At 41.1% G+C, this 26,311-nt stretch overlaps 1 protein-coding gene and 1 long non-coding RNA gene across 10 annotated transcripts in view; one reads left to right on the top strand and one right to left on the bottom strand.

Annotated features, from left to right (window-relative positions):
• The window catches only part of RBMS3 (RNA binding motif single stranded interacting protein 3), a gene marked incomplete at its 3' end in the record, with an annotated part of 736,799 nt that overhangs the window by 74,476 nt on the left and 636,012 nt on the right, over positions 1-26,311 (bottom strand). For all 9 annotated transcript variants that reach the window (XM_083468279.1, XM_083468278.1, XM_083468277.1 and 6 more), the window contains 2 exons: positions 21,232-21,338; positions 10,544-10,590 (listed from right to left, as the gene is read on the bottom strand). In XM_083468279.1, the coding sequence (XP_083324405.1) occupies positions 10,544-10,590; positions 21,232-21,338 (154 nt within the window). The remainder of the gene's footprint in view (positions 1-10,543; positions 10,591-21,231; positions 21,339-26,311) is intronic.
• LOC310690078 overlaps positions 1-26,311 on the top strand; it is a 452,048-nt gene that overhangs the window by 202,615 nt on the left and 223,122 nt on the right. The gene's annotated exons all lie outside the window — the stretch shown is intronic.

Below are 26,311 nucleotides of genomic sequence, written 5' to 3'. Positions count from 1 at the left end.
AAGAGTAGCTATAATGATGAAGGACAGGTTATTCTGGAACCCTGTATTACTTATTAAAACAGATGGTAGATTTATCTTTCAGTGAAATTTGCAAAAAATTATGATTCAGATAGCTTCCTTTGTCAATATAAATGTTTGTATATAAATTTTCCCTCGGCTCTTCTTGCTGGCCCATGTAGGACCAGCATGGATAGTTGGCCCAGGTGAATATTTGACATTTTCTCCCCTTATGGCTTTGATCTATAGGCCACCAATAAAACGAGGCTGCATTTTAAGCTGCATTTTAAACTGTATTCTAACTTATATTTTAATCAACTGGGTTTTTTAAAAAAATGTTTTTACTGTATTTATATTCAGTGTTAGCCACCCTGAGCACGGTCTTGGCCGGGGAGGGTGGGATATAAATAAATAAATTACTACTACTACTACTACTACTACTACTACTACTACTACTACTACTTTGTAATATATGCAAACATTACAATAGGGGGGACGGGCTTTCTTTTGAATGGTCAAATTATGTGCCCCCAAATAGTTCTATTTGTTACAATATTACTAATGAATTACTGTCTTTTTCGCTCTATAAGATGCACCAGACCATAAGATGTACCTAGTTTTTGGAGGAGGAAAACAAGAAAAAAAATATTCTGAATCTCAGAAGCCAGAACAATCCCTCTTGCTGTTCTGGCTTCTGGGATAGCTGTGCAGCCTGCATTTGCTCCATAAGACGCACACACATTTCCCCTTACTTTTTAGGAGGGGAAAAGTGAGTCTTATAGAGCAAACAATACGGTAAGTTATAGCTTTCCTTTCCTTGGGACCACATCAGTGAGGCCAGGAGGCAGGTCTTGTCAACTAGGCAGCCCAGGACTTCCATACACACTTGCTGGGAGCCTGAAGGGCCCTGCCTGCTCCTCTCCACTTGGCTTGGGGTGGGGCCTGACAGGCTCCATAAAGGACCACTGCTGCTGCTGCTGCTGGACAGAGAAGGCTCCATTTTTTATTTTTACACTGCTTTTTTATCTATGTCATTTTAAATTGTGATTGATATTGATGCTGTATTCTTAGTTTTAGATTATATGATTTATATGGAAATTGTTTTCCATTTGGTTGTGTACTTTTGTATGTGTTTTATTTATTGCCTACGACTTTTGTTATACAGTGGACACTCAGGTTGCGAACGTGATCCGTGCGGGAGGCACGTTCGCAACCTGCAGCGTTCACAACCTGCAGCGCAGCATTTGCGCACCCGCGGGTTGCGACTCAGCACTTCTGTGCATGCGCAAAGCGCAATCTAGTGCTTCTGTGCATGCGCGGCCGCTGAAACCCGGGAGTAACCCGTTTTGGTACTTCCAGGATTCAGCGGTCTGCAATCCGAAAAAACACAACCTGAAGCATCTGTAACCCAAGGTATGACTGTATTGGTAATTATGTAAATCTTGTCATGTTGTAAGCCACCTTGAGCATTGTTTTACCTATGGGAAGGCGGCATACAAATAAAATGATGATGTTGTTGATGATGATGCTCCTCAGAAAGCTCACTTCGCTGCTGCTAACTCAGCGGTTTGACTTCAGCCCTGTAGGCGCAATCCATTGGCTCTCGAGACTGACGGATGCCAACAAATAAATCCCTACTGCACTCCAGTTCTCTTGATCACTTGATAACAAATTGTCTAATAGTTAGCAATAATATATCGTCCTTGTTGTTCCACTCTCAGTATGAATTGATTTATAGTCTAAAGGTAAAGGGACCCCTGGCCATTAGGTCCAGTCGTGGCCGACTCTGGGGTTGCGACGCTCATCTCGCTTTATTGGCCGAGGGAGCCGCCGTACAGCTTCCGAGTCATGTGGCCAGCATGACTAAGCCGCTTCTGGCAAACCAGAGCAGCGAATGGAAACGCCGTTTACCTTCCTGCCAGAGCGGTACCTATTTATCTACTTGCACTCTGATGTGCTTTCGAGCTGCTAGGTTGGCAGGAGCAGGGGCCATGCAACGAGACCAAGTAACGGGAGCTCACCCCGTCGCGGGGATTCAAACCGCCAACCTTCTGATCGGCAAGTCCTAGGCTCTGTGGTTTAACCCACAGCACCACCCGCGCCCCAGATTTATAGTCTACATGCATCCAAATACATAATTATGGGAGGGTGTTTAATTTTTCCAATTATTAATATTCCTTTTAAAAAAACCTTAATTTTTGTTCAATTTATTTTAATCTTTAATAATATTAATAATAATAAAATACCCCACCCATCTGGCGGGGTTCCCCCAATCAAAGAAACAATCAAAGAACTAGAAACTTCCTTAAAAACTTTGTGTGGTTATTTATTAATTACATTTATTCACTGCTTCTTAAGAAAAAGCCCCAAAGCATCTTACAAATTCAGAATGCAAAGATACCATAAGCTGCTTATAGAATTTCTCAAGAATAACTAGACATTGCTGCACAAATACTGTCTGAAAAAGGAAATGAAATAGTCCATTTACTAACTAATTTGGAGAGGTGATATAAGAAACCAGAATCTTAAAAGCCAAATCTCCCTGAGAGATTAGGATTTTAAAATATGGATTATATTTTTGCCAAGAAGAGGTGGTCACTGCTGACTCCTTAATACACAGTGATCAAACTAGTTTATTAATAGAAGAAATCTACTAATATAGTTTGATCAATATTATCAATCAGCTACACTTTTTCTAGGCACACAGAAAGAATATGACTAGGTTGAATGGAATTATCTGATACATAAATTGGAATTATTTGTTTTTGTTTGGGGTTACCACTATCTGTAAGGAAGCCTCTATTAAAATATGGGCTAATACTTATCAAATTTCTCTCTCTTGAGGCAAAGGGCAGGTATGCCCATTGCACTCATAGGTGTTTGCACTGTGCATTCAGCTGTTTGAAATAGCAGTAAGAAATAATGCTAAAATGTGGTGGTAGGAAAATGTATGTTAATAGTAGTAGTAGTAATTTATATGTTGTAAATCTGAGAAAATAATGCAGATGACATATTGTATTCAGTGCAGGACAAATAACATGAAACATGTACCAAACCATATTTTATAACACATGCCATTTTATAACATTTATATTTCATAACATAAAAAATAATAACGGTTGTAACAAAATGTTAAACACCAAGTCTATTTCCAGTTTCCATTAAAAATATTCAGGAGGTCTAAATTTGTTGCTGACTCTAGATCTAGCAGAATTGACAGTGCCTGGTGCATAAAGTTTGCCCTTTCTGATTAAATTTCTGCAGGATTCAAATAATTACTGTATTTTAGTGCCAAATCAAACAATCTCACCTAACACATTCAGGACCTTTTCAGTGGTGGTTCCCTGTTTGTGGAATGCCCTCACTCGTGAGGTGCATGTGTCTTCCTCATTATTGACTTTCAGGAGAAATCTGAAAACATGTATTGCCTTCCATTAGTGGCCTGGAACCTATTTTTTCCCCTCTGTAAACAGAAGGAACCTCTTTTCAGGAAGGAGAGTTCCACACAAGTAAAGAGTCCTTGTGTAGGAGCAATTCTCATTATGTTAAAAGTCACTCCTTCTGTTCATGAACTGAAATCTCAGGATCCAAGCTACAGAATCCGCATAGAGATGTTTCTATTTGAAAAAGCTATGGTTTTGCAAAAATAAAATATTTAATGGAATGTAGTCATTTCATACGGTGATTTACTTAATGGAATGCTGTTTTCCATTTCACAAAGTGATTTGTGTTGCCATGTGCATGCAAACTGAGGAGAAATAAAGTCCTCCCCAAAACTCAGGTACACAAAAATATTCTTCTTTGGTTCCCATATTTTCAAATTAGATCATGCATTTATAGTTAAGGGGAAAATATGGTCATTGGTCTGGTAGACAAAATGTATACATTATTAATGATATTGGATACCCCATCCCATAATATTAAAGAGGACAAGAAAAGAGCCTGCCCTGCAACATCTCCAGTACAATTTGAGAATGGAGTTGAAAACACTCTTTCGGAAAATTGCGAGTTAAAAACATAGAGGAAGGTGATTATAAAATACCAGTGACATTTGAGTCCATGTATGTTAAGTAAAATTTAAATAAGGATAACTGCTGAAGCTAAGAACACGTTAAGTCAAATTTTGTTAATATGTATTTGGACTTCTTCAGCTAACAGCCTATATTGGATAAGAAATTTAAAATGTAATTTAAGAAGTTACAGGATAATATTTACCAACAGATATTGTTCTGATGCTTGTGAGGTCTCTTCAACAAATGAATAACTATCATTTGGAAATGGTAAGATTTCCAAATATTTTTCCAAATATTTTTCCAAATATTTTTAGATTGTGTAACTATTTTACTGTCTGATTATTTGATTGTTGTTAGCCGCCCTGAGCCCGGCTTCGGCTGGGGAGGGCGGGATATAAATAAAATTTATTATTATTATTATTATTATTATTATTATTATTATTATTATTATATGTTTACTTACTGCAGTATGCATATGTTGCTGCATATTGGGGAGGAATTGATCGGTCACCATTGCTGGATTGGTTTTTCCGGATCTGGGATCTTATATATAGGCCTAACGTTGTAATCATATACATACTGACTTGAGAGCATAGTCATGTTTAAGACTGCACTGTAACGATTCAAATGGGAGCACTCAGTGGGACAATAGGGTTATTCAAAGATGGAGTTTATTAATCACTTATTAGAACTACCTGAATGACAACATCAATTCATATAAGCCTGTTCCATGCCCCAACCTGATACCCTCCTGATTTTTTTAGACTATACCTCCCATCATTCCTGACCATTTGGCTGATGTGAGTTGGAGGAACAAACCTCTTGGGAGAGGCTGGTTTATTTTCTCTTGAAGTCAGTGGCGTAGCGTGGGGGGTGCCAGGGGTGCCGACCGCACCGGGCGCAACATCTGGGGGGGGCGCGAGTCCAGAGGGAAGGGACAAGTTCCTTCCTCCGCCGGGCTCCCCGCCGCCACCGCCAGCCTTGCGCCCTAGCGCGCGCGCCCCCCGCCGTCGCTGTGGCTGCGCTCTGCTCACTGCTCGCAGGAGGAGCAGCCGCTGCAGCAGCGCCGCCACCGACGCCTGGCCGGGCACGGGCAGCCTCTGCACCCTGCCGCCGCCGCCATCCCCTCGGCCCAGCCACAGGCGGCGGCTGCTTCTGCCTCCATCCTCCTCCGGGCAAGCAGCGTTGTTTGCGCAGCAACTCGCAGGTTAGGGGTTGGGGGGGCGCAAATTACTTGCCTTGCCCCGGGTTAGGGGGCGCAAATTACTTGCGTTGCCCCGGGTGCTGACAACTCACGCTACGCCGCTGCTTGAAGTTTAGAGCTTACAGTTAATAAAAGTAAGCAATTGGGCATTTAGTTGTGTTAAGATGGGGACAGTGGCAGGGAGAAAAAGAAGTCAAAAGTAATCTGACAGAAATTTCATTTCAGTAATAAATAAAAAGAAAGATTTCAAAATATGCGTGGCAAGCATACTAGGCTCTGGGAAGGGGTGGTGGAGGAGGGGAATTAAAGAAAACAGCAATAAATTTCTGTTCAGTACTGCCTACACACTAAATGCTTGACAACAAATGTCTGTGGTTTTAGCTTTCAAACATAGCTGAGTAATATTTTGCAGGTGTCCTATTTATGAGGTAATGAATGAGGAGATAGGAACATTTTACACACCACTGGTGCTCTTTGGTCATCAAGCAAGAGCCTTTTATTTTTTTAAAAGTGGGTTCTGAATGCATTTATATTTCATTGGCTCACCAGGAATATTGGCGAGTTCTCTCTATTTCAATAGCACACCTGTGTTGGCCACTAGGAGTGGACACTGGTTCCCTGACAAATTTTGGTTTTAAGTACATAAGCAAAATGAATCTAGAGATGCTAAATGAAAATGATCAGTACATGATTATAGTACTGGGATTTATAGGGCACTCAGTTTGAAAATGAAATAAATGTAAGTAAGCCTGCAAGTAACCAGAACTGTGTGTTTTTGCTCTTTTCTGTTCTAATCCTTTCCATCACATGGACAATATTTCCCCCTAAGAGGTTAAAAACATTGCCACTTAGATGGATGCAATGTAGATGAAAGACTGTAAGAGGGTAAGAAAGTATACCAAGAGGGAAACGTCCTACTTGAACCTCCCAATACTCCTACCTGGGAATAAGCTCTTCGTGAATCACATTTGATGCGACTTTTGAAAAAATGGCTTGCTTAAGCCCAGGACTTGATAGGCAGCTAACCATTTCCTTTTCAGTTAAAGAGAAGCAGTTATCTAAATAGCATTTAAGCCTGGAAAATACATACTCAAGCAACAGCAAGGAGCAAAACACACACACACACACACCACATGTCTCTCTCAGCTTTCATGTCAAGGACTTTTCACCGTAATAACTTGCAAATGCTCTCTTATAAGACTTAAGATAAAATAGGTATTCAGACACTCATGCAGCTTCCTAAGCTTTCAGGAGGAGGAGACAAGATTTCGTTGCTTAAGGAGAATTCAGTGGTCTGGTAGGAAGGACATAGTACTTGGACGTAAACAAGTACTTGAACATAGTACTTGGACGTAAAGAAGTTTTTTCCTTTATTCGTTTCCTCTTAGAGAATTCATCTTTTTTCCTCTTCCCTCAATTTTCCATAGCTCTAAGCCACCTTGGTTGGGTTTTGGATTTCTTTTGGCATTGAAAGGTGAGGAATACATACATTTTAAAAATTCTTCCTCACTCACTCGTAATTATTTCTACCAAGGAACGTTTAGAAATCCCATTTCAGACCAATGGAGAAGCAAAGGGATCAAAAGTTAATTCCCATTATCTCCTAGGTTGCCTGTTTTATAGCTTATACAATCTTTGTAAGAAGTTAAGAAGACATCCGAAGAGTTGGTACACTGGAACCCTGTCCTGTCTTTCTGGTTTCTCCAGAGCTTTCTAGTCCAAAAGAAAGACAACTTACTGCCCTCTTCATCTGCTGCTTTCTTAGCCTTAGCAAACCTCAAAAAAGGCTCTCTTCCATCTCTCACAGCAGCTAACTGCTCTGACCTTTGCATATTCTCTTCTAACACTGCTTCTGATTGACTCCACCAAATCTCACAAGATCATACAAGATCATACTCCACCAAATCTCACAAGATCATACAAAGGGCGTGGGTGACATTTTTCTAGCCTAAGGACCACATTCCATTCTAGGCAAAGCTTTCAGTGGCCACATGTCAGCGGTGGGCAGAGGCAAAAGTGGACAACCTTTGTAAATTTTTTCTTTGTACAGCAGGCTAATTTTACACACACACCTCTCAATTCTCTATCCAGGTCAGCAAGCAGCATTATAGGAGTTCAAAGACATGAGTGTTTATCAAGACACTCAAAACTGGCTACTTTTCTTTTTAAAAAATGTATTTGATAGGAAAAACAAATAGAATTCTCTAACTTCCAAATGTAAATTCTACCTTATTGCTAGAAGTGTATTGTTCTTTTATGATGTAAAGTTATGCTTCATGCTCTTAAAATGTTGTAAGCTGCTTGGATGTTCCTTATGTGGCAAGTGGCTAATAAATTGAATAAATAATGGTGAGGAAGATGATCATCTTAGCAACATGAGATTTACAATTCAAGCAGCTAGTGATAAATACATCTTTTTCTATATCCCAAACTGTTCTACTACAGCAGCATTTGTTATGCTATTACAGTAGTCCTATCTACAAACATTTTAGCTATGACAATATTGCTTTCAAACATAAATAAATGCCATTTTCCAGCTAAACCTTTAGACCCCCGTCTCTCTTCCCATTACTCTACCATCATATCCCATCCCCCCAAAAAATTGCTCCTAGTATTCCTCCTGTCAGTTCTGTTACCACTTGCTCCCACCCTCAACATACCAAAAGGGGTTTTCCTTAGTCAGTCCAGGGAAAGCTCCCATGTCAATAAAGTGTACAATTCAAAATTACCTCAAAAAACAAGGCATCCATTTTCAATCAATCACAGAACAACTAAACGACAAAACAACAAGCCCATGGGATGTTACTACTGCCCCAGAAAACACTTCATATTTTTTTTTTTTGTCACTTGAGAATTTCATTATTTTACATCAATAGCAAGAGTAAGTGCTCTGTTTCACAAGCACCAGCTGGATGTCTAAATGCTATGAGAACTTATTGGACCGGGCCCAGGACATTGTTAGTATGAAACAAAGCAGCTCACCCCCTCTGCCATACATGTAGGCTCTTCTAACTAATAATGGTTTCACTTGTCTCTTTTAAAGCTCAAAAGGTTTTGAAATCAGGAACACTCAATATCAGTTGGAATTGGCATCCAGACGCATAATCCCAATGAATTAATAGACAAGAAAATACTCTAGTTCATAAAATGTGTTGTGGGAGTGTAAGGTTCCTTGTATGGCAAAACAGGAAAAAAGGCATAATGAATTATTTTTAAAAACCCAGTAAGTTCCACAATCTGACATGGCAGACTTTAAAAGCATGTGGCTAGGGTGGCGCTGTGAGTTAAACCACTGTGCCACTTGGGCTTGCCGAACGAAAGGTTGGTGGTTCGAATCCCCGCTCCCGTTGTTCGGTTCCAGCTCCTGCCAACCTAGCAGTTCGAAAGCATGCAGTGCAAGTAGATAAATAGGTACCGCTGTGGCGGGAAGGTAAATGCCGTTTCCGTGCACTGCTCTGGTTTCACCAGAAGCGGCTTAGTCATGCTGGCCACATGACCCGGAAGTGGACAAACACCGGCTCCCTCGGCCTTTAAAGAGAGATGAGCGCTGCAACCCCAGAGTCGTTTGTGACTGGACTTAATTGTCAGGGGTCCCTTTACCTTTTATATGGAGTAACACACCTGACAGGAGATCATTTATTTATCTGTACCTACACTCCGCAATCGTAATTTTGTTCTTTGATATACTAACATTTTGGTGTATATACACAGGCTACAAGGACAGATTTACAAACGTCCTTAACAAGATAACACCTGGTTTACAACAGAGTTCTTCAGGACACATTGCTGATAACTAGCAGGCAACTCACATATTTCAACGTCTACATCACAGAAGGAAGCCACGGTTGGGAAATGCATCATCGCTTCTCCTATACAGGCTGTATTTCAGTGCCAAAAATTTCACTACCACTATGTCTTTATGAAGTTGTACAACGCCAATGCCTCATATTTATCCTCAGAAATAAACATTATCTCCTTGCATGGCATGCCCATAGGTAGTTCTGACAAAAAGCTCATGAACAATATCCCTGGGCTAACATAAAGCTTAAGTATTACCAAGCATTATTACATTGGAGGCTTTCATTGCCGTGATATCAGATTAGAAATGAGAAAGATGAGTTGGAGCCAGCAAGTCTGTTTTACAGTAACCATGCGCAACCCTTTCTGTGGATGACAAGGCAGGGAAAGATGTCATCCGTCAAGTTCTCTAGAGAGGGCTGTGTGAGAGGGAGCCTGTGAGACTGCTGAGAGGAAAGAACCATCATGAATCAAAAGCCCAGTACAACCTCCAGTGTCTTGGAAATTCAAAGGAGAAATTCTGAGGCAGGATTCTGGTGATGAGATCTGCTGATAACCCTGCTTGGAAGTCACCAACCCATGCATGGAAACAACCAAAAATGGCTCCCACATACATGTATTGTGTATAAATAATAAATTATAAATCATTGTTATAAATTATTATTATGATGCCTACTTTATGTGCACATGGAGAATCTCTCTCTCTGACAGAACGAGAAGCCAATGTGAACTGCGATGTTGTCATGGAGATTGTCCACACAGGAAAATGTATATTATTGAGAAGCTTACAATTTTATCTCAGTCACTCCCCACGAATGGGAGTACTTGAACTTTCAAGGGAGCCATTACTCCAGTGTAAAAAATGTTTCTCTTCAAATGAGTGGATCTTTCTCCAAGAGGGTGGAGGATGGGGTTTGGGACATTTGCTAGTTTTTGCTAAAAGATGACCAGAAACACCTTTAAATGGTTGTTTGGAAGTGTAAAATGCACTGATAAACGCTGCCTGACAAATACCAAGAAGAAGAAGAAGAAGAAGAAGAAGAAGAAGAAGAAGAAGAAGAAGAAGAAGAGGAAGAAGAAGAAGAAGAAAGACCTTTGGTATGAGGGGCATTCAGGGGAGAAATGATCCTTCCCTAGTCCTGAAGATAATTTGAATATGTATGCATCTTGAGTGAAGGAACTAGGCATACTGAGGGAACTATCTACTGCCAAAACATATCTGCTGTCAGGGAAAGAGAATGACTCCTTCTCCAGAGAACGTACAAACCTACGTAAATCTGCAGTTGCCAAATGGATATGAGAAAAGGCTTCACAGTCAACTAGATGATATGAACAACAGGATGCAAAAAGGGGGGGAAAGAAAACTAGCATTTATGTTTGACAAGCTAGCTTAAATTTGTTTTCAACAGCATTTTTGTGGGTGACTTGTTCTTTAAATGTTTTTTTTTTTGCTGCTGGAAACCAGTCGGGGGCAGGGGGAGATCATGGTGCTGTGCAGTATTTTTTAAATAGTAAAGTATATGCTACTTACCCATTCTGAATAGCGGCCGTGGGGTCATATGTCAAGGCCATGCCAGCCTGTACACAGTTAGGGGGGAAAACAGAAGGTTACTCTTTTTATATCACACATACACACAACAACCAACGAAAAAGGGGAGAAATTAGAGAACCCACTATATAATCCTTTCCCCCCATTTTTTTGACTTAAATTGACTTTTAGTGCTTTTAAAAACTTGCATTCTATTGATGTCAGTTTCGTGCTGTGCCAAACGCTGCTTCTATTTTCACAAAAGTCTTCATTCACCATAAAAGAGTCATTGTTGTTGTTGTTTTTCTGTCTCTCTTGCCAAGAGCGGAGGAACTTAGAAGAAATGTTGTGGTGTCTGCGTGCAGGTTGCGCTTCACAAATGTGAGTGGTGCCTGGGTGGTCTTTTTCCGCTTTGAGTTAAAACAGAAAAAATCCCGTGCATGGCTCTTTATAAAACGGTATATCGTGGCAAGCCCTCCATGGCTGACAATTTCATCCCCCAACGTTGTGTGACTGTTGTTGGACTCCAGTTCCCATCAGCCACAGGCAGTATGGCCAATGATCAGGAATGATGAGGTTGGACTCCAGGAACCTTAGGAGGGTTGCAAGTTGTAATATTTCTCTGGAGTTCATGAAAGCCCCATTTGTGCTTAGAGGGGTTTGAGGTTCTTTGTACAAAGCTTATATCCTAGAATCCCCATGTGGCTACAGAATGGTCTTTCTAGGAAGCAGCGCCAGAATGTACTACGTTATATGAGGAGCTCATAGGTGCAGGGAGAGACATCAGGAATTGTGGTGTTTTTTTGTAATGAAGTAGAAAAATGACCATTTGGCCACTTCATTCATTCAGTAAGCAAAGTGCAAAGTTCTCTCCTTCACTCTCCTTGCAAACCACTTGGTTCACCTTCACCCTCTTGAATTGCCCCCAAAGATGGAGGTGAAAGATGCAACACCATGTAGATATTTTTATTCTCCAAGAAATAGGATACAATCGCCCGGTAAATGTGTTCTGTTTATTTCCACTGATTTGCACCTTCTGTGCTGTCTGTTATTTTATTTTTCTTTAGTTGAATGTGTCAAGCATTTAAAATGCTCGGTTTAGAGCCCATGATAGCAATCATGCTTTTCTGTATTGGAGACTTTAATCCTGTTGTGGATCAGAGCCATAGCTAGGTGATCTTATGCCGCTGGCAGAACCATCCAGATTGCGCCCCCTAGCCATGGACAAATGAACTCGTCTTGCCACCTCTCCTCCAACCCCCCCTCCACCCATTCAATTCCTCACACACTTCACCTTGTAATGAATTCTTTCACAGAAAATCCACTATTTATTTTTTTAACCAATTTTGAGGGCCCCCCTCGCCTGCACCCCTGGAGGGGGCCTTTCTCATCACCCCCTAGCTGCAGCCCTGCCCCTTATAGACCATGACTAGGATACAAACTACAACAGTTAAATGGTGTAAAATGTAAGTTGGTTCACATTTATTTCCTTCTTACAGACAAATGATCAGTTACTAAACCAGAAAAACTATGTTGAGACACAATAATTATTAGGCCCGGGCAGTTATGTTCAGTGGTACTGTAATGATAACATTACCCCAATGACTTGGGATGTTGCTTTTAAACCAGCAAAACGAGATAAAACCCAACGCTGGTAACAGCAACCACTGTTGGACCTGACATCGCAAAATACAGTTGTGCTACATTTTACCCTGTTTATTCTGCTTACTCAATGAGCGGGGTGTTCAGATCGTGTAATAATGTTTAAAATGTAAAAGGAATCAGAGGAACTGAGTGTCAGCTCTTAATGCCAATTGTGGGCCAATCATCCAATGCAATCCATACCATTATTGGTTATTTGCCTTTTGACTGACAGTGCTGACTGGCAGAGCCAGTGTGGTGTAGTGGTTCAGAGCGGTGGACTTGTAATCTGGTGAACCAGGTTCTATTCCCTGCTCCTCCACATGCAGCTGCTGGGAGACCTTGGGCCAGTCACACTTCTCTGAAGTCTCTCAGCCCCACTCACCTCACAGAGTGTTTGTTGTGGGGGAGGAAGGGAAAAGGAGATTGTGAGCCGCTTTGAGACTCCTTAAAGGGAGTGAAAGGCGGGATATCAACTCCAAATTCCTCCTGTAAACTGATAGACAGTGTGTCATCAGAGGTCTATACACCTTTTGTATGCTTGTCTCCATCTTCTTCAGTTGGAAAAATAAAAGCAAACAGCCTGCCTACTGGTATGAACTTGTAATTTAAGTACAATGTCAGCCTGACAAGGTGAGCCATACAGAGGAGGATGACTGGCACACATAATGACCCAAATAAATGAGATGGACTATAACTCGAAAGCCCAGCCAGAAAGCGAGATGCCAGGTAGAAAGTAAACAATAAGGATCTGGAAACTAATAAGCATGTGGTAGACACATAAGGAAGAGAAGAGGAGAGCAAATGGGTCACAGGAATTGTTTAAAAGTTGTTAGAAACATGGGGGATGATTTGGCAAAAAAAGAAAAAGAAAATACTGTAAATAAACAGAAAGAGAATAAACCTTCCTCATTGTAAGTATTCTGAGCTAGAAGCTCTTTGAAGAAGAAAAGGATGGAGCCAACAGTCCAAATGAGATTTGGTTTAAACATTCCTGTAGTAAAATAAGCTTTACTCAGTGGGTGAGTTAACTTGGCATTAATCTTTCTTTTGATAATTTATGACAGTTTTAACTTTAAAAAAAAATACTGTGTGATTGAAAGGCTTACAATTTTTTTAAAAAAAACATTTTAAACAATAAATCAAACATTTAGACATAGCATGTTATGAACATACAGCTGTACGTTCAAGAAATAAGATGTTCTCCCCAATGAAACACGCTGAGAGACACTCATTTCAACGTATATATTCTCACTGATATTCTATGAAAATAGTATTTCTGGCTTCTATTAAGGTTGTGTGTGCAGTTTTGAGTAAGACCTGTATGGGACTGAGTTAGGCCAAGCCAAGTCAGCTCCAAATCCACAAACATGTTTATATAAAAAATGGTCCAGGAATTCAGAATTCTTTCCTAGCAGTTATCCCCTGCTAAGCTCTATTGCCTCTTACTAGGCAATCCCTAGGATTACCTTTGATGCTGACACCCTTTTTTGAAAATGGCTTGTATTTAAAACCACACTGCGCGTAGCTGCAGAATACATTTCAATGCACACTGCATGAAAAATAAACATGACATTAATGGAACCAGGGTATTTGATTTTAATACAGTGACTGTTCCGATCTATTATAAATGCTTACAGCTGACATTTCCAATACCGGGTGCTCAGAAATGGTAGCCATTTATGTTAACATTAGAGAAGCTTGATGAATTTGATCTTTGTGAATTAGGTTGTGAAGTAATCTGATCTTAACGCCTCGGACTAATGTGCTAACTGAAATATTACCACCCTTCTGATTTTGCACTCTTCCAAATTCTCCTCAGCTCAAAAAAATTCCAAAATGCATTTAACGAGCATATTTTAGGATACAAATATTTAGAAATATGTGTGTGTGTGTGTGTGTGTGTATTTGTTTTATTTATTTTTATGTATTTATATGCATTATGTACATATTTTCATTTTAAGAAATAAAATAAAAATGTACATCAAAGCAGAATCAGGAAGAAATGGATTTATGAACACAAAATAGGCACACGTCCTGAACTGAACCATGTTCTCCTTGTAGCTATCACTGCTACCTGCTAGCTCATTGCATGAGAGAACAGGGAACCAGATAAGAGAGGCAGCTGGAGAGGGTGTCAAGGGGCTCTGATCCATGATGGACCTTTTGCCAAGATGTCATCAGGCACATAATGATATCAACTCTTGATGCTAGCCCTAGCAATAATGAAAGGGGAAAGGTGTAGGCTCACTGGGAGGGGGAGCCATTCTTTCCATACGCATCTTATTCTGTTCCTCACTAATTTTGCTTTGGTTGAAGCATAAAAACAGCAAAAATTAACTAAATACTGAAGGAGTTAAGAAGCTTGGAAAGATTAAGCCTACACCCAATCTGATGTGAATGTTATGAGTCCTTAAAGATCTTTTCCAGCATTTGTTATCTTCTGATTTGTACTATTTATTACAGTGTCTCCTGACTGTCTCAAGGAGAAACATTGCTTTATAGATGCATCTCCCAGATTAGCTCCAAATCACCTGGTATTCCAACCGAGGGCCAGCAAAATCCCCAAAATCTATGCTCCATAGGTCTGAGGACCTGCAAGTGAACTATTTGAACTGACACAGCTAAACATTATGGCTGTGATCCTGAATGTAATTAAGTGGAAGTAAATTCCAAGGAAATCAACACGACTCAAGTGCTTAGGGTTGAGACATATGGAAATGTTCTGCCAGGATTTTCTGTTCTATTTCTCACTAGCCTTATTTCTCTCCCTCCTATAGACCACCACTGCTTATTTTCTGACTCACTACAGAGCAGGCATCCATAGTATGCGCCAATATTCATGATGAAAGAGAGAAGTTACCAGAGATACCAACCAGAAAACAAAAAAATCAAATCTAGCCTGATTTCAAGGACAAGGACCCTAACCTATCTTCACCCAGGAATCTTGTTGGCTCAGCCCCATAGGAATGCCCATTATAATAAGATAAGCATTGTGAATGTGATTAATGTCCCAACATCGTATGAGAGATCATTTGGTATATTTTGGGTCAGAGGAATGTGGGGCCCTTCAACTGGGGCCAATCTGCTGGAGTTCCCAGGTCCCTTAATAGTCTTGTGCATAGAGCCAAGAATAAAAACTCTGCCAGCTATCAGACTGAATCATTTCTGTCCATAGAGGACTATGGAGCTCAATCCAGTATTACCTGTCTGCTTGGAAGCATAAAACAGCCTGTGTCTGAGATCTGAAATACACCCAACAGAGACCTGCTAATCATTTCTAAATGCCTGCTGCTCGGAGAGAGAAAAGGATTGGCACCAGGATCAGAAACTTTGACTTTCCTGCAGCTATTGACTTTACAACCAAGTAGGGAAATCCCAATCTCCCAAATGACCTCTGTATATTTCTCTCTTTAAATTGCTAGAGGGCATTGAGTAGAAAAGTAATAAATGGTAGGTCAAAAATGAGAAAGTTAAAGGAACAGTTGTAAGAAAAGTGTGTGTGTGTTTGTTTTAAGAATAATTCATTTTTTCTTTCCATGTTTGAGCACATACAGTACATAGGTTTGCCTCCTGATTATTTACAAAGGAAGCCCTAGCTCTAGATAAGCGTATTAAACGTGGAAAAGAGAGGGGGAAGAATGAAAGAAGCATCTGTGATCCCTTATCTGCAGTAAACTACTTAATTTCATCCTGGTCTGATCTCAGGGAAACTCATCATCAGAGTTATATGACCGGGTTGCTCATGACTCTATTATTGCAAAGAGATCAGTCTCCAAATGCATTATATAGGCTATTGCTGTGGCTCATTTAAGTCCATTTTCTACTTAGATGTATAATTTCAAAAAGCCAATGTAAGAGCAATGAATCTTTTGCTCTTCCTAATCTAACTTATCCAGTTTTGTCAAGTATGTTTTTAAAATCACAGTCTGATTCTTTGTGGTCTAAACCACTGCGCCTCTTGGGCTTGCTGATCGGAAGGTCAGCAGTTCAAATCTGTGCGATGGGGTGAGCTCCCATTGCTCTGTCCCTGCTCCTGCCAAACTAGCAGTTTGAAAGCACTCCAATGCCAGTAGATAAATAGGTACTGCTGTGGAGTTTCCGTGCGCTCTGGTTTCCATCATGGTGTCCCGTTGTACCAGAAGCGGTTTAGTTATGTTGGCCACATGACCCAGAAAGCTATCTGTGGACAAATGCCAGCTCCCTTGGCCTGAAAGCGAGATGAGCGCCACAATCCCATAGTCACCTTTGACTGGACTTAACCATCCTGGGGTCTTTTACCTTTTTACCATATCTTTGAAGGAATTTTGTGTAATATAGCACCAGAATATTCACTATATATTTCTAATCATTTCTTATAAAAAGCCACTGTACATATGTTGTCTACAGATAAATAATTTCAACCTCAAGTTTTAAAATAACACTATTTTCAGTCAAATTTATCTGCAGCCGAGATCAATATTCAAACTGGAAATACAGCACGTAGAATTTTCTGAATATTCATGGAGCTGCGTTTGAAAATGAGGCAGAACCTCAATTCGTGCAAAATGCACCTGCCTGACTGCTGACAAGTGTAAGGTGACTGGATCATAGAACACCAACTCTGTACCAGTTAAATTGGCTTGTTGTATGCTTCCAAGCTCAATTCGAAGTGCTGGTTTTCACCTTCTTTTTATGGCCCAGGATGCCCATATATTAAGGAAGACCTCTCTCGTAAAGTTCTAAACACCAGGAAGAACTTTCTGACAGTAGGAACTGTTCAACAGCGGAAAAGACTCGCCCGGGAGGTGGTGGACTCTTGTAGGAGCCAACTCCTAGGGGCTGTGGGGGCTTCGGCCCCCACAATGAAATATTTGAGGGGGGGTCAGGCCCCCACAAAGTTGATGGGTATTCCCCTTCATATAGGGTGTGTCAGATGGCAGTGGTAGTTGCTCGTGAGTAATCAGTCAGGACTCAGGCCTGTCTTTTACAGGTGCAAAACTATTTACAGTGCAGAGCCACAAGTTCATGTCTGCCTCAATCGCTAGCAGAATCCGGGAGTGGTTGTTTCCGGGACCTCCCCCAACATAAGAGTTTCGTCACCCCCAGCCTTTTCCTTCCTTCTTTGCGTTTTACACCTCTGCGCAGGGTGTGCGATGGAAGGGGCGTGCTTCCCTCCTGGCTGGCTTGGCCAGGAGCGGTGCTGAGGCTCCCAGCAGCATCCTCTGGTCCTTTCTTCTCTTCCCCACTGGAGGTGTCACGGCTTTCCTCACCACAGGAAGAGGAACTGCTTCGCAAGATTTTCGGAGGTTCCCTGTAACCCAACTGCCCCTCTGCTTCCCTACTCTGTTCCGATGGCAGTACCCTGACAGGGTGTGTGTGAACTGCATCATGTGATTGATTATGCAGGGCGGGGCTTACCTGGGCCCTCACAATATTTTATTCAAGTTGTCATCGCTGTGGACCCTCCGTTCTTGGAGGTTTTAGGCAGAGGTTGGATGGCCACCCGGTTGAGATTCCTCCATTGCAGAGGGTTGGGCTAGAGTATCCTCAGTCCTTTCCAACTCTACACTTCTGTGATTCTATGAATCTACGAACCCACCCAGACCCTTAGATCTTCATATGAGGGACTTCTCTGTATCCCTCCTCTGAGCGCAGTTCAAAGGGTCATAACAAGGGAGACGGCCTTTTCAGCTGAGGCTCCCCACCTGTGGAATGTCTCCCCACAGAGGTTGACCTGAGACTTTTAATGCCAGGCAAAAACTAACCTTTTCCCACGCCAATGATGGACCAAATTGGTTAGGTTTTGTTAATGTGCTTTCAAATTTTCAAGACATTGGACGGCTGGTGGGGGGCTGCTTTGAATGATAAAAAGGTTAGTGTTTTATATGACTCCCCTTTTTATGGTAGAATGAATTTCTGTTTTTGAAAAAATGTAAGTCACTTGGAGACCTTCTTAGGTAACAAGTAACTAATATGTTCCAATAATGATGGTGATGGAATTAACAAAACAAAACAAAAAAAACAGGGGACACATTGGGTGAGTGCAAGTGCCTTCTGCCCACAAAAGAACACTTCTGGGTCCAAGGAATGCCTCAGCTTCACAAAGTGAAAAAGAATAGCCATGATGACACATGTTAAGCATCTTATAAACACAAATGCTATAATGATTATGTGCAAGAAACTTTGTGTAATGTTTGAAAGTGCGGTGAGTAGAAAAAAAGTAAACACTGAGATAACACTGTCCCTCTCATGTACAGAAAAGCTGCAGAATCGAGTTTGGAAGCAGAATTAAAGTAAATGATCAAACCTTCAATTCTAGCACGCGGGGGGGGCACCTAAATTGTGTGTTTGGGTATTTGATTGATTTTGGAATTGATATTATAATTTGGTATTGATAAAATGAGGCATATATTGGATTATTGTTCTTGAAAATTAATAAAAAATATTTATATAAAAAAGAAAAGCTGCAGAATCCATGAGCATACGTAGTGCAGTAAGTTACCCAAGGCACAATAGCGTGTCAGCATTATTGACCCAAACCCTAGTGTGCAACCCAGTAAAGTTGATACGATGGGCAGCAATGGCATGTATTGTGTGAACACAGACTATCAGGGTTGTGGACCCTACAGAAGCGTTAGACTGGTGACTGGGAGCTGCCGCTGAGACCACATAACACTGGTCCTGAAAGACCTACATTGGCTCCCAGTACATTTCTGAGCACAATTCAAAGTGTTGGTGCTGACCTTTAAAGCCCTAAACGGCCTTGGCCCAGGATACCTGAAGGAGCATCTCCACCCCCATCATTCAGCCCAAACACTGAGGTCCAGCTCCAAGGGCCTTCTGGCAGTTCCCTCCCTGCGAGAAGTGAAGCTACAGGGAACCAGGCAGAGGGCCTTCTCGGTAGTGGCACCCGCCCTGTGGAACGCCCTCCCACCAAAAAGAACAACAACTACCAGACTTTTAGAAGACATCTGAAGGCAGCCCTGTTTAGGGAAGCTTTTAATGTTTCATGGACTACTGTATTTTAATATTTTGTTGGAAACCGCCCAGATGGGTGGAGTATAAATAATATATTATTATTATTATTATTATTATTATTACTACCAAGTGCTATATAAGTCTGTCTTCAAGTTCTTTCCTGTTGCAGTCTGTCATACCAAGGCCTTCTTGGGTCTTCCTAGCTCAGCAGATTCTTCAGCCAATGTGCCACGAAGGCTCTAAAGGGAAGCTTCTTGGTCTTGGGTCACCAGCATAATGGCTCCTTTGAGACTATTCTTCTTCAGTCAATGTTGTTGCCACACTGGCAATACTTGGGGGATTTATGTTGTAACAGCACACGGCAACTACCTTGTGAAAGTAAGCAACATATATGTTTTCCAGAACATAATCCCTCTTGGTCTTTGTGAGTTACTGGTAGTGCTTAAGTATGTCCTTCTCCAGACTGAAGGTCCATAACGTAGCTGCCAACACTATCAAGCCATATTCTTACTTTGTAAAGGGCAAAATGTGGTTGAAAACTGCTAAATATCTTTAAAAACCACCAGTTATTAGCCATTTAAAACACACACATACAAACAGAAAACATCTAAATTTAAAAATAAATAAATCTGTTTTTGAAATTATATTAGAGACACACCCTTTTATAACCCAAATGACAACTGCTAGGACGCTCCCTTGTTTAAAAATATGCTTTCGCTAATCATTTCCATGAGAATGTGAAATAATTTGAATGAGATTTACTCCAGTGATACAAATGGCTCAATGTGCTACTAAGATTTAAAAAAAGAAAAAAATAGGACCAAGCCTATTTCCTCTTTTCTTCCATACGTACTCTGTGATGCAAAGCACATATGGAGCTCATCACACCTAAATCTTTAGAAGAATAGAAATGAGAAGAAGGTAATTAAAATTAGGCTGTTCTAATGGCCTTGTGGGAAACTAGTACGTCCTAATATTGCATTTTGTTACAACAGAGACAGAGCAAAAATCCTAAGTATGAATAGGTCAAACTTGTTCCCCTTAGGGGAATGTATGTGGCCTTTCATTCCTTCATGCATTTCCCAAAATACAGCATCCTAAATATCAGCAACAGCACACCTCAACTAGGAACAATCCTGCCCAGGTACAGAACGGTGGATATGCTAGCTGTAGAATTCCTTTTCAGATTATATGCCCTGTGTTACAGGCATGTCCTCACAATGGCTTTTTTGTTAACCTCCTTTGTAGTGTGCCTCTAGGAGTATGGAAAGTATCTTTGTAGATGCCAATGACGGAAAGCCAGCTATGCAGACGACTTGATGAATGCAACTCCTACAATGGTCCCATTAATTATGTATACTGCTGGCCTAGTAATGAATGGATCTGTTGGAATAAAATATCTGATTTCCTGAACTAAATCACTTGAGTTGGATCCGGGCAAAGTTCCTACTGAAATCAAGGAGACCTAAGTTAGCCATGATTGCACATTGATTTCAACTAAGTGAAACTATACGTAGAGCCAACTAACTCTCTCATATAGGTGTCCTTTCCATTTTATGAGCATTGCAATAGAAAACAGTATTGATAACTCATCTGTACAAATCTACTGCCCCTAGGGCCCCAATCAGTGATCCTTATGCTAACTATATGTATGTTTGCTCATTTAATACTACTGAGTGAGAACACTAAGGTTAAATGCATTTAACGCATGGTTTTGTAATGCCCTTTCTTAATATGTACCGTATTCTTCGCTCTATAGGATGCACTTTTTCCTGTCCAAAAATTAAGGCGAAATGTGTGTGTGTCCTATGCAGCGAATACAGGCTTCTTGGCTTCAGCGATAGCAATGCAAAGCTTCCCAAGCGCAGAGGGAGCACTCCCTCCGCGCTCCGGAGGCTCTCCCGGCTTCAGTGAAAGGAACCCAAAGCCTGCGGAGTGCAGCGGGAACTCGCACTTCAGGGATAGAGCAAAAAATACGGTATTTATTCTTAGACTCATTTGACCTATTTTGTATTCAGGTCCCCCAAGTCAGCTTCTCAATCACCTCAACCCAAATACCCAAGGCATTACTGAAGATAATGGTGACTCACCTCTCCTTCTCTTGGCCATGGCCTCCCATTCTGCGTGTACTTGCTTTGATTCTGTCGTTTCTTTTGCCCTCCGTCAGCAAATTTGCACAGCAAAGGTTCTGTTGGGGCTGCGAAGAAAGGAAAAGCCAGGTCTGTATTAAGGCAAAGGCAAAGGACCCCTGGACGGTTAAGTCCAATCAAAGGCAACTATGGGTGATAGCCACCAATAGCCACTAATATCAGTGGCTATTGGTAACTGGCTATATGGAAATGTCATATTCAGAAGCACTATGGTAGGGGACAAAACAGAGAAAGGCTTTTGCATGCCTGTGAGCTTCTTGGATGATCTGTAGGCCAGGACAGAAAAAAAGTTACTAGACTACAAGGACCTTCAGTCCAAGGCCTTCCTAGCTCTTCCTAGGTTGATAATAAAATTGCTCAACTGGAGTTGTAGGGTTAGCCATCTATTCTAGTTAAGACATTCGTGGCTGGCATTAGTTAAAGCATAAACACTGCCGCTCCCCCCCTTTTTTCTTTTTGGTGGGGAAAGAAGAGAGTAGACAAGCTTGTCTGAGTAATATGTTTTCACTCTTCCTCTGTGTATCTCAGCACCCTGTGCTTACATATTTGAGTAAGTGAAATAAATACAAGGAGATCAAAGGAGGCTTTTGCCAAACAATCAAATTAGCTTAGTTCCCCCCATTAAATCCTTATAGCTTAAGACAGCTGGCAGATGACCTTCTTTATGCTCCCCAGCTGAGATCCCAGTCTTTCATCATAAAACAGTCAGCACAGCTAATGTACGACTGTTCAACGAATGTTCAAAAGGCTTCAGACCAAAAAAACAACTCCTAACATGCTGGCATGAAATAGTACTGAAAAAGAAAACAAATTTATGAGAAAGACTGAGCCAGCACCCTTTCCCAATTCTTATTCTTCTTTAAAAAAAAAACAAATCAGAGATGTTTACTAATAAAATAAAAAATAAAAACATATTGATGAATGAACAAGAAATATCCTACAAAAGGTTAGATGAGGTATGGCTACAGAAAAACTTAGGTACATATTTGGTGGTCATTTCCAAAGGTAATTTGATATTAGGCAAGAATCCTTAGCTGTATAAAACTCATCAGAGTATATGATCCCCTTAAACCCACTTACAATTTTGTTGGATAACTTTGAGAAAGAATATTCCAAATACACAACATGAATAGGCATCTTGTTAACAGCAGCCAAATTTCAACCGGCTTACAACAGAGACTTGCCAACGTATCACTTATAATATATCTATGTAAATCAGAGTTCCTTCGCATCCTAATTTCCAGGATGATTTATTGGAGAAACAGCTCTCATTTCTGGCGACTGTAAAAAGGGATTTATAAAAGGACTGCTTGATTCAGTATTTTATTCCTTAAAAAATATAATCTGTTTAAAAGTTGTTGGTGAAGGTCATAGCAATTTGTAATATATGTTGTGCTAAGCTTTCAGTAAATTTGATCTCTGGTGACTCTGAATAGAGAATATGTAAGCAAAAATCGGTGGCTATGCTTGAAATGAGTGCTTAATGAAATGTTGGCTAATGCATTGTTATTTTGTAACTGCAAAATCTTCGAGTGGGGAGGGAGTGCATGTTTGTGTGTGCATATATGTACTATTTGAAAGGTTATTGGCCAGTTATAGCCCATGGAGACGGATGTGATGCTATGCCACTCTATATTCCACTGATTGCATTAAAAAGCAGTGGATTTCAATATTTTCCATAAGGTGTGTTTGTGCATGAGCAAGTGGTCTGTTTTTATTTGGGGATGTCACTGAAAGTCATTGTGATAAACTGAATGCGGACAAGTACTACACATATTGTACTAACAATCCTCAGATATATACAGTGGTACCTCTGGTTACGTACTTAATTCGTTCCGCAAGTCCGTTCTTAACCTGAAACTGTTCTTAACCTGAAGCACCACTTTAGCTAATGTGGCCTCCTGCTGCTGCTGCGCCGCCGCCACACGATTTCTGTTCTCATCCTGAAGCAAAGTCCTTAATCTGAGGTACTATTTCTGGGTAGCGGAGTCTGTAACCTGAAGCATATGTAACCTGAAGCGTATGTAACCAGAGGTACCACTGTACACTTCACGCAACAGATTAATTATGTCAATGATGCAAGCTGACACAATAAGTTGGTAATTTTTCAGTATTTATCTTTTCCTGTTTGGACCTCCAAGAGTGTGGGAATTTAGAAATATATGGCTCCGGTGAGTCCTTACATAGAAACAAGTACAGTTGTACCTCGGGTTAAGTACTTAATTCGTTCTGGAGGTCCATTCTTAACCTGAAACTGTTCTTAACCTGAAGCACCACTTTAGCTAATGGGGCCTCCTGCTGCTGCCGCACTGCCGGAGCACAATTTCTGTTCTTATCCTGAAGCAAAGTTCTTAACCTGAAACACTATTTCTGGGTTAGCCGAGTCTGTAACCTGAAGCGTATGTAACCCGAGGTACCACTGTAGCTATAAAGCTCCGATTTCACTGATGTCGTTGCAGAACTTAAAATCACCTTTCAGTGCCAATTTGCTGGTCATACCCCTAGGTAGTTTCGAGTTACAGAAAAATCACAGGTAAAAGACTCCTCAAAGACTGGTTAGCAATACAACAGCTGCTTTATGTTGATGCAGTAGTTAAGACAAAATAATTATTGACAGATTGGTTTCTAATCAACTCTGCGATTCTATGAATTCCAGACAGGTCATGATTTCAAAACCAGTTGGCCAGAAGGAAGGATGGGAAGGTAGTAGCTCCAAGAACAAAGGAAATGTCAGAAGACCCAAATGCCCCACAAGTCAAGCCCCACAACTAAATGGGATGCTATATGCATATCTGCATCTAACAGGCAGGTTTGCATCACCTTCGAGGCTCAATGTTCACAGGATGAGAGCAGGCGCAGAGGAGAAACTAACATAACGTAGAAATAATTTAAATGATACCCAACAGGTTTTACCTGAGAGTGTTTATCTTTTGTAGTATAATAATAATAATAATAATAATAATAATAATAATAATAATAATTTATTTATACCCCACCCATCTGGCTGGGTTTCCCCAGCCACTCCGGGTGGCTTCCAACAAAACATTAAAATACAACAATTCATCAGATTTTAAAAGCTTCCCTAAACAGGGCTGCTTTCAGATGTTTTCTAAAAGTTGGATAGTTGTTAATTTCCTTGACATCTGAAGGGAGGGTGTTCCACAGGACAGGCGCCACTACCGAGAAGGCCCTCTGTCTCACTTCTTGCAGTGAGGGAACTGCCAGAAGGCCCTTGGAGCTGGACCTCAGTGTCTGGGCTGAATGATGGATGTGGAGATGCTCCTTTGGTTATACAGGACCCAGGCTCTCTTATTTTAATATAACATTTGTGTCCATATGCTTTCCTTCTAAGGTTGAAACCTATGCTATACACATTAAAACATTGTTTTAAAATATGTTGTTGTTGTTGGTACCCAACCCATCTGACGGGGTTGCCCCAGCCACTATGGGCGCTGGAGTCAACATCAAGTACAGCTGGTGCCTATTTTACCTCCTTAGTGAAGTCTCCACCCCATTCCCCACACCTCTGTGAAGGGGCTTGCCACATGAGTCTAATGGTTTTTCCACATCACCACAAAAAAAGGGCTTGCGATAGCATGGAAACGATTGCTGACAGCAATAAGGTAAACTGGTTTGTGTGCACCAGGCCAGCGTCATAAAGAAAAAGATATATCTATCCCGCTTCCAGATGTCTCTTATGCAAATAAACTCTGTCTGGAAAAGAAAATCTTAAAGATACAACTCTCTCGTTTAATATATTTGAGCTGGTCCTCTATTTTATATTTATTTATAGATATTATTTATGTACCAGCCTCTCATAAAATATCAGGGTGGCACAGAGCAATATAAGCACATAGAAACCCATTAGAAGCAGTACAAAAGAATCATTAAAATGTACAGCTCCTCAATAATATTTTAAACAACTGCACAAGCTTGTCGGCATAAAAAAAGACTTCAAGAGATGCCTCAAAGTCCAGATGCCTGCTGAATCTCTGCTGGAAGAGCGTTCCACAGCATGGGACGAGAGACACTAAATACCCAGTATACCCCTCTTGGCTGATCCTCTACAATGACTGTCATTTTGGAGGAGGAAGGTGATTTAGAAAGAGCTCCTGCTTTGTTCACATGGTTTTTCCCTGCGCTTGACTTTACTATACAATCAGATATATTGTGCTCGGCAGCTCCCAATGCCTGCGTTCCAACTACAGTGGTGCCCCGCAAGACGAATGCCTCGCAAGACGGAAAACTCGCTAGACGAAAGGGTTTTCCGTTTTGGAGGTGCTTCGATAGACGAATTTCCTATGGGCTTGCTTCACAAGACGACAATGCCTTGCGAGTTCCTGCAGGGTTTTTCCCCTCCCCCCCTTTTTCTAAGCCGCTAAGCCACTTATCAGCTGATCCGATCAGCTGATAAGCCGCTAAAAGCCGCTAAAAGCCGCTAATAGCGCTAATCTGTCAATGGGCTTGCTTTGCAAGACGAAAAAACCGCTAGACGAAGAGAATCACAGAACGGATTCTTTTCGTCTTGCGAGGCACCACTGTATTCCAAATCCAGGTATCTTCTCACGCAACTGTTGGGTATTATAAGACTCTTGGTGGGAGGGATTGTGAACCACGGTTGTCCCTCCAGCCAATATCTAACACCCTTTTCTCTGTCTATATACTGCCAGCTTACCCCACAGGTAAATCTGAATGCATAGAGTCCTGATCTCTAAGACTAAATATGCATCCTCAAACCCTCCAATTGTTCCTATCATTCATGGACAGTCCTGGATTTACAGAAGCTGTCCCGATTTATGATCCGATACTGGAATGTCCCGCTTTTCCTTAGGGCAGGCATGGCCAAACTTGGCCCTCCAGATGTTTTGGGACTACAACTCCCATCATCCCTAGCTAACAGGACCAGTGGTCAGGTATGATGGGAATTGTAGTTCAAAAGCAGCTGGAGAGCCAAGTTTGGCCATGCCTGCCTTACGGCGTCCCTATTTTCACTGGAGAAATCTTGGAGGGTATGGAGTTA

The sequence above is a fragment of the Podarcis liolepis genome, assembly GCF_965112155.1.
Source record: "Podarcis liolepis genome assembly, chromosome: 12".
NCBI lineage: Eukaryota > Metazoa > Chordata > Lepidosauria > Squamata > Lacertidae > Podarcis > Podarcis liolepis.
Note: the sequence above shows the minus strand (reverse complement) of the source record. Positions and strands in the feature narration are given on the sequence as shown.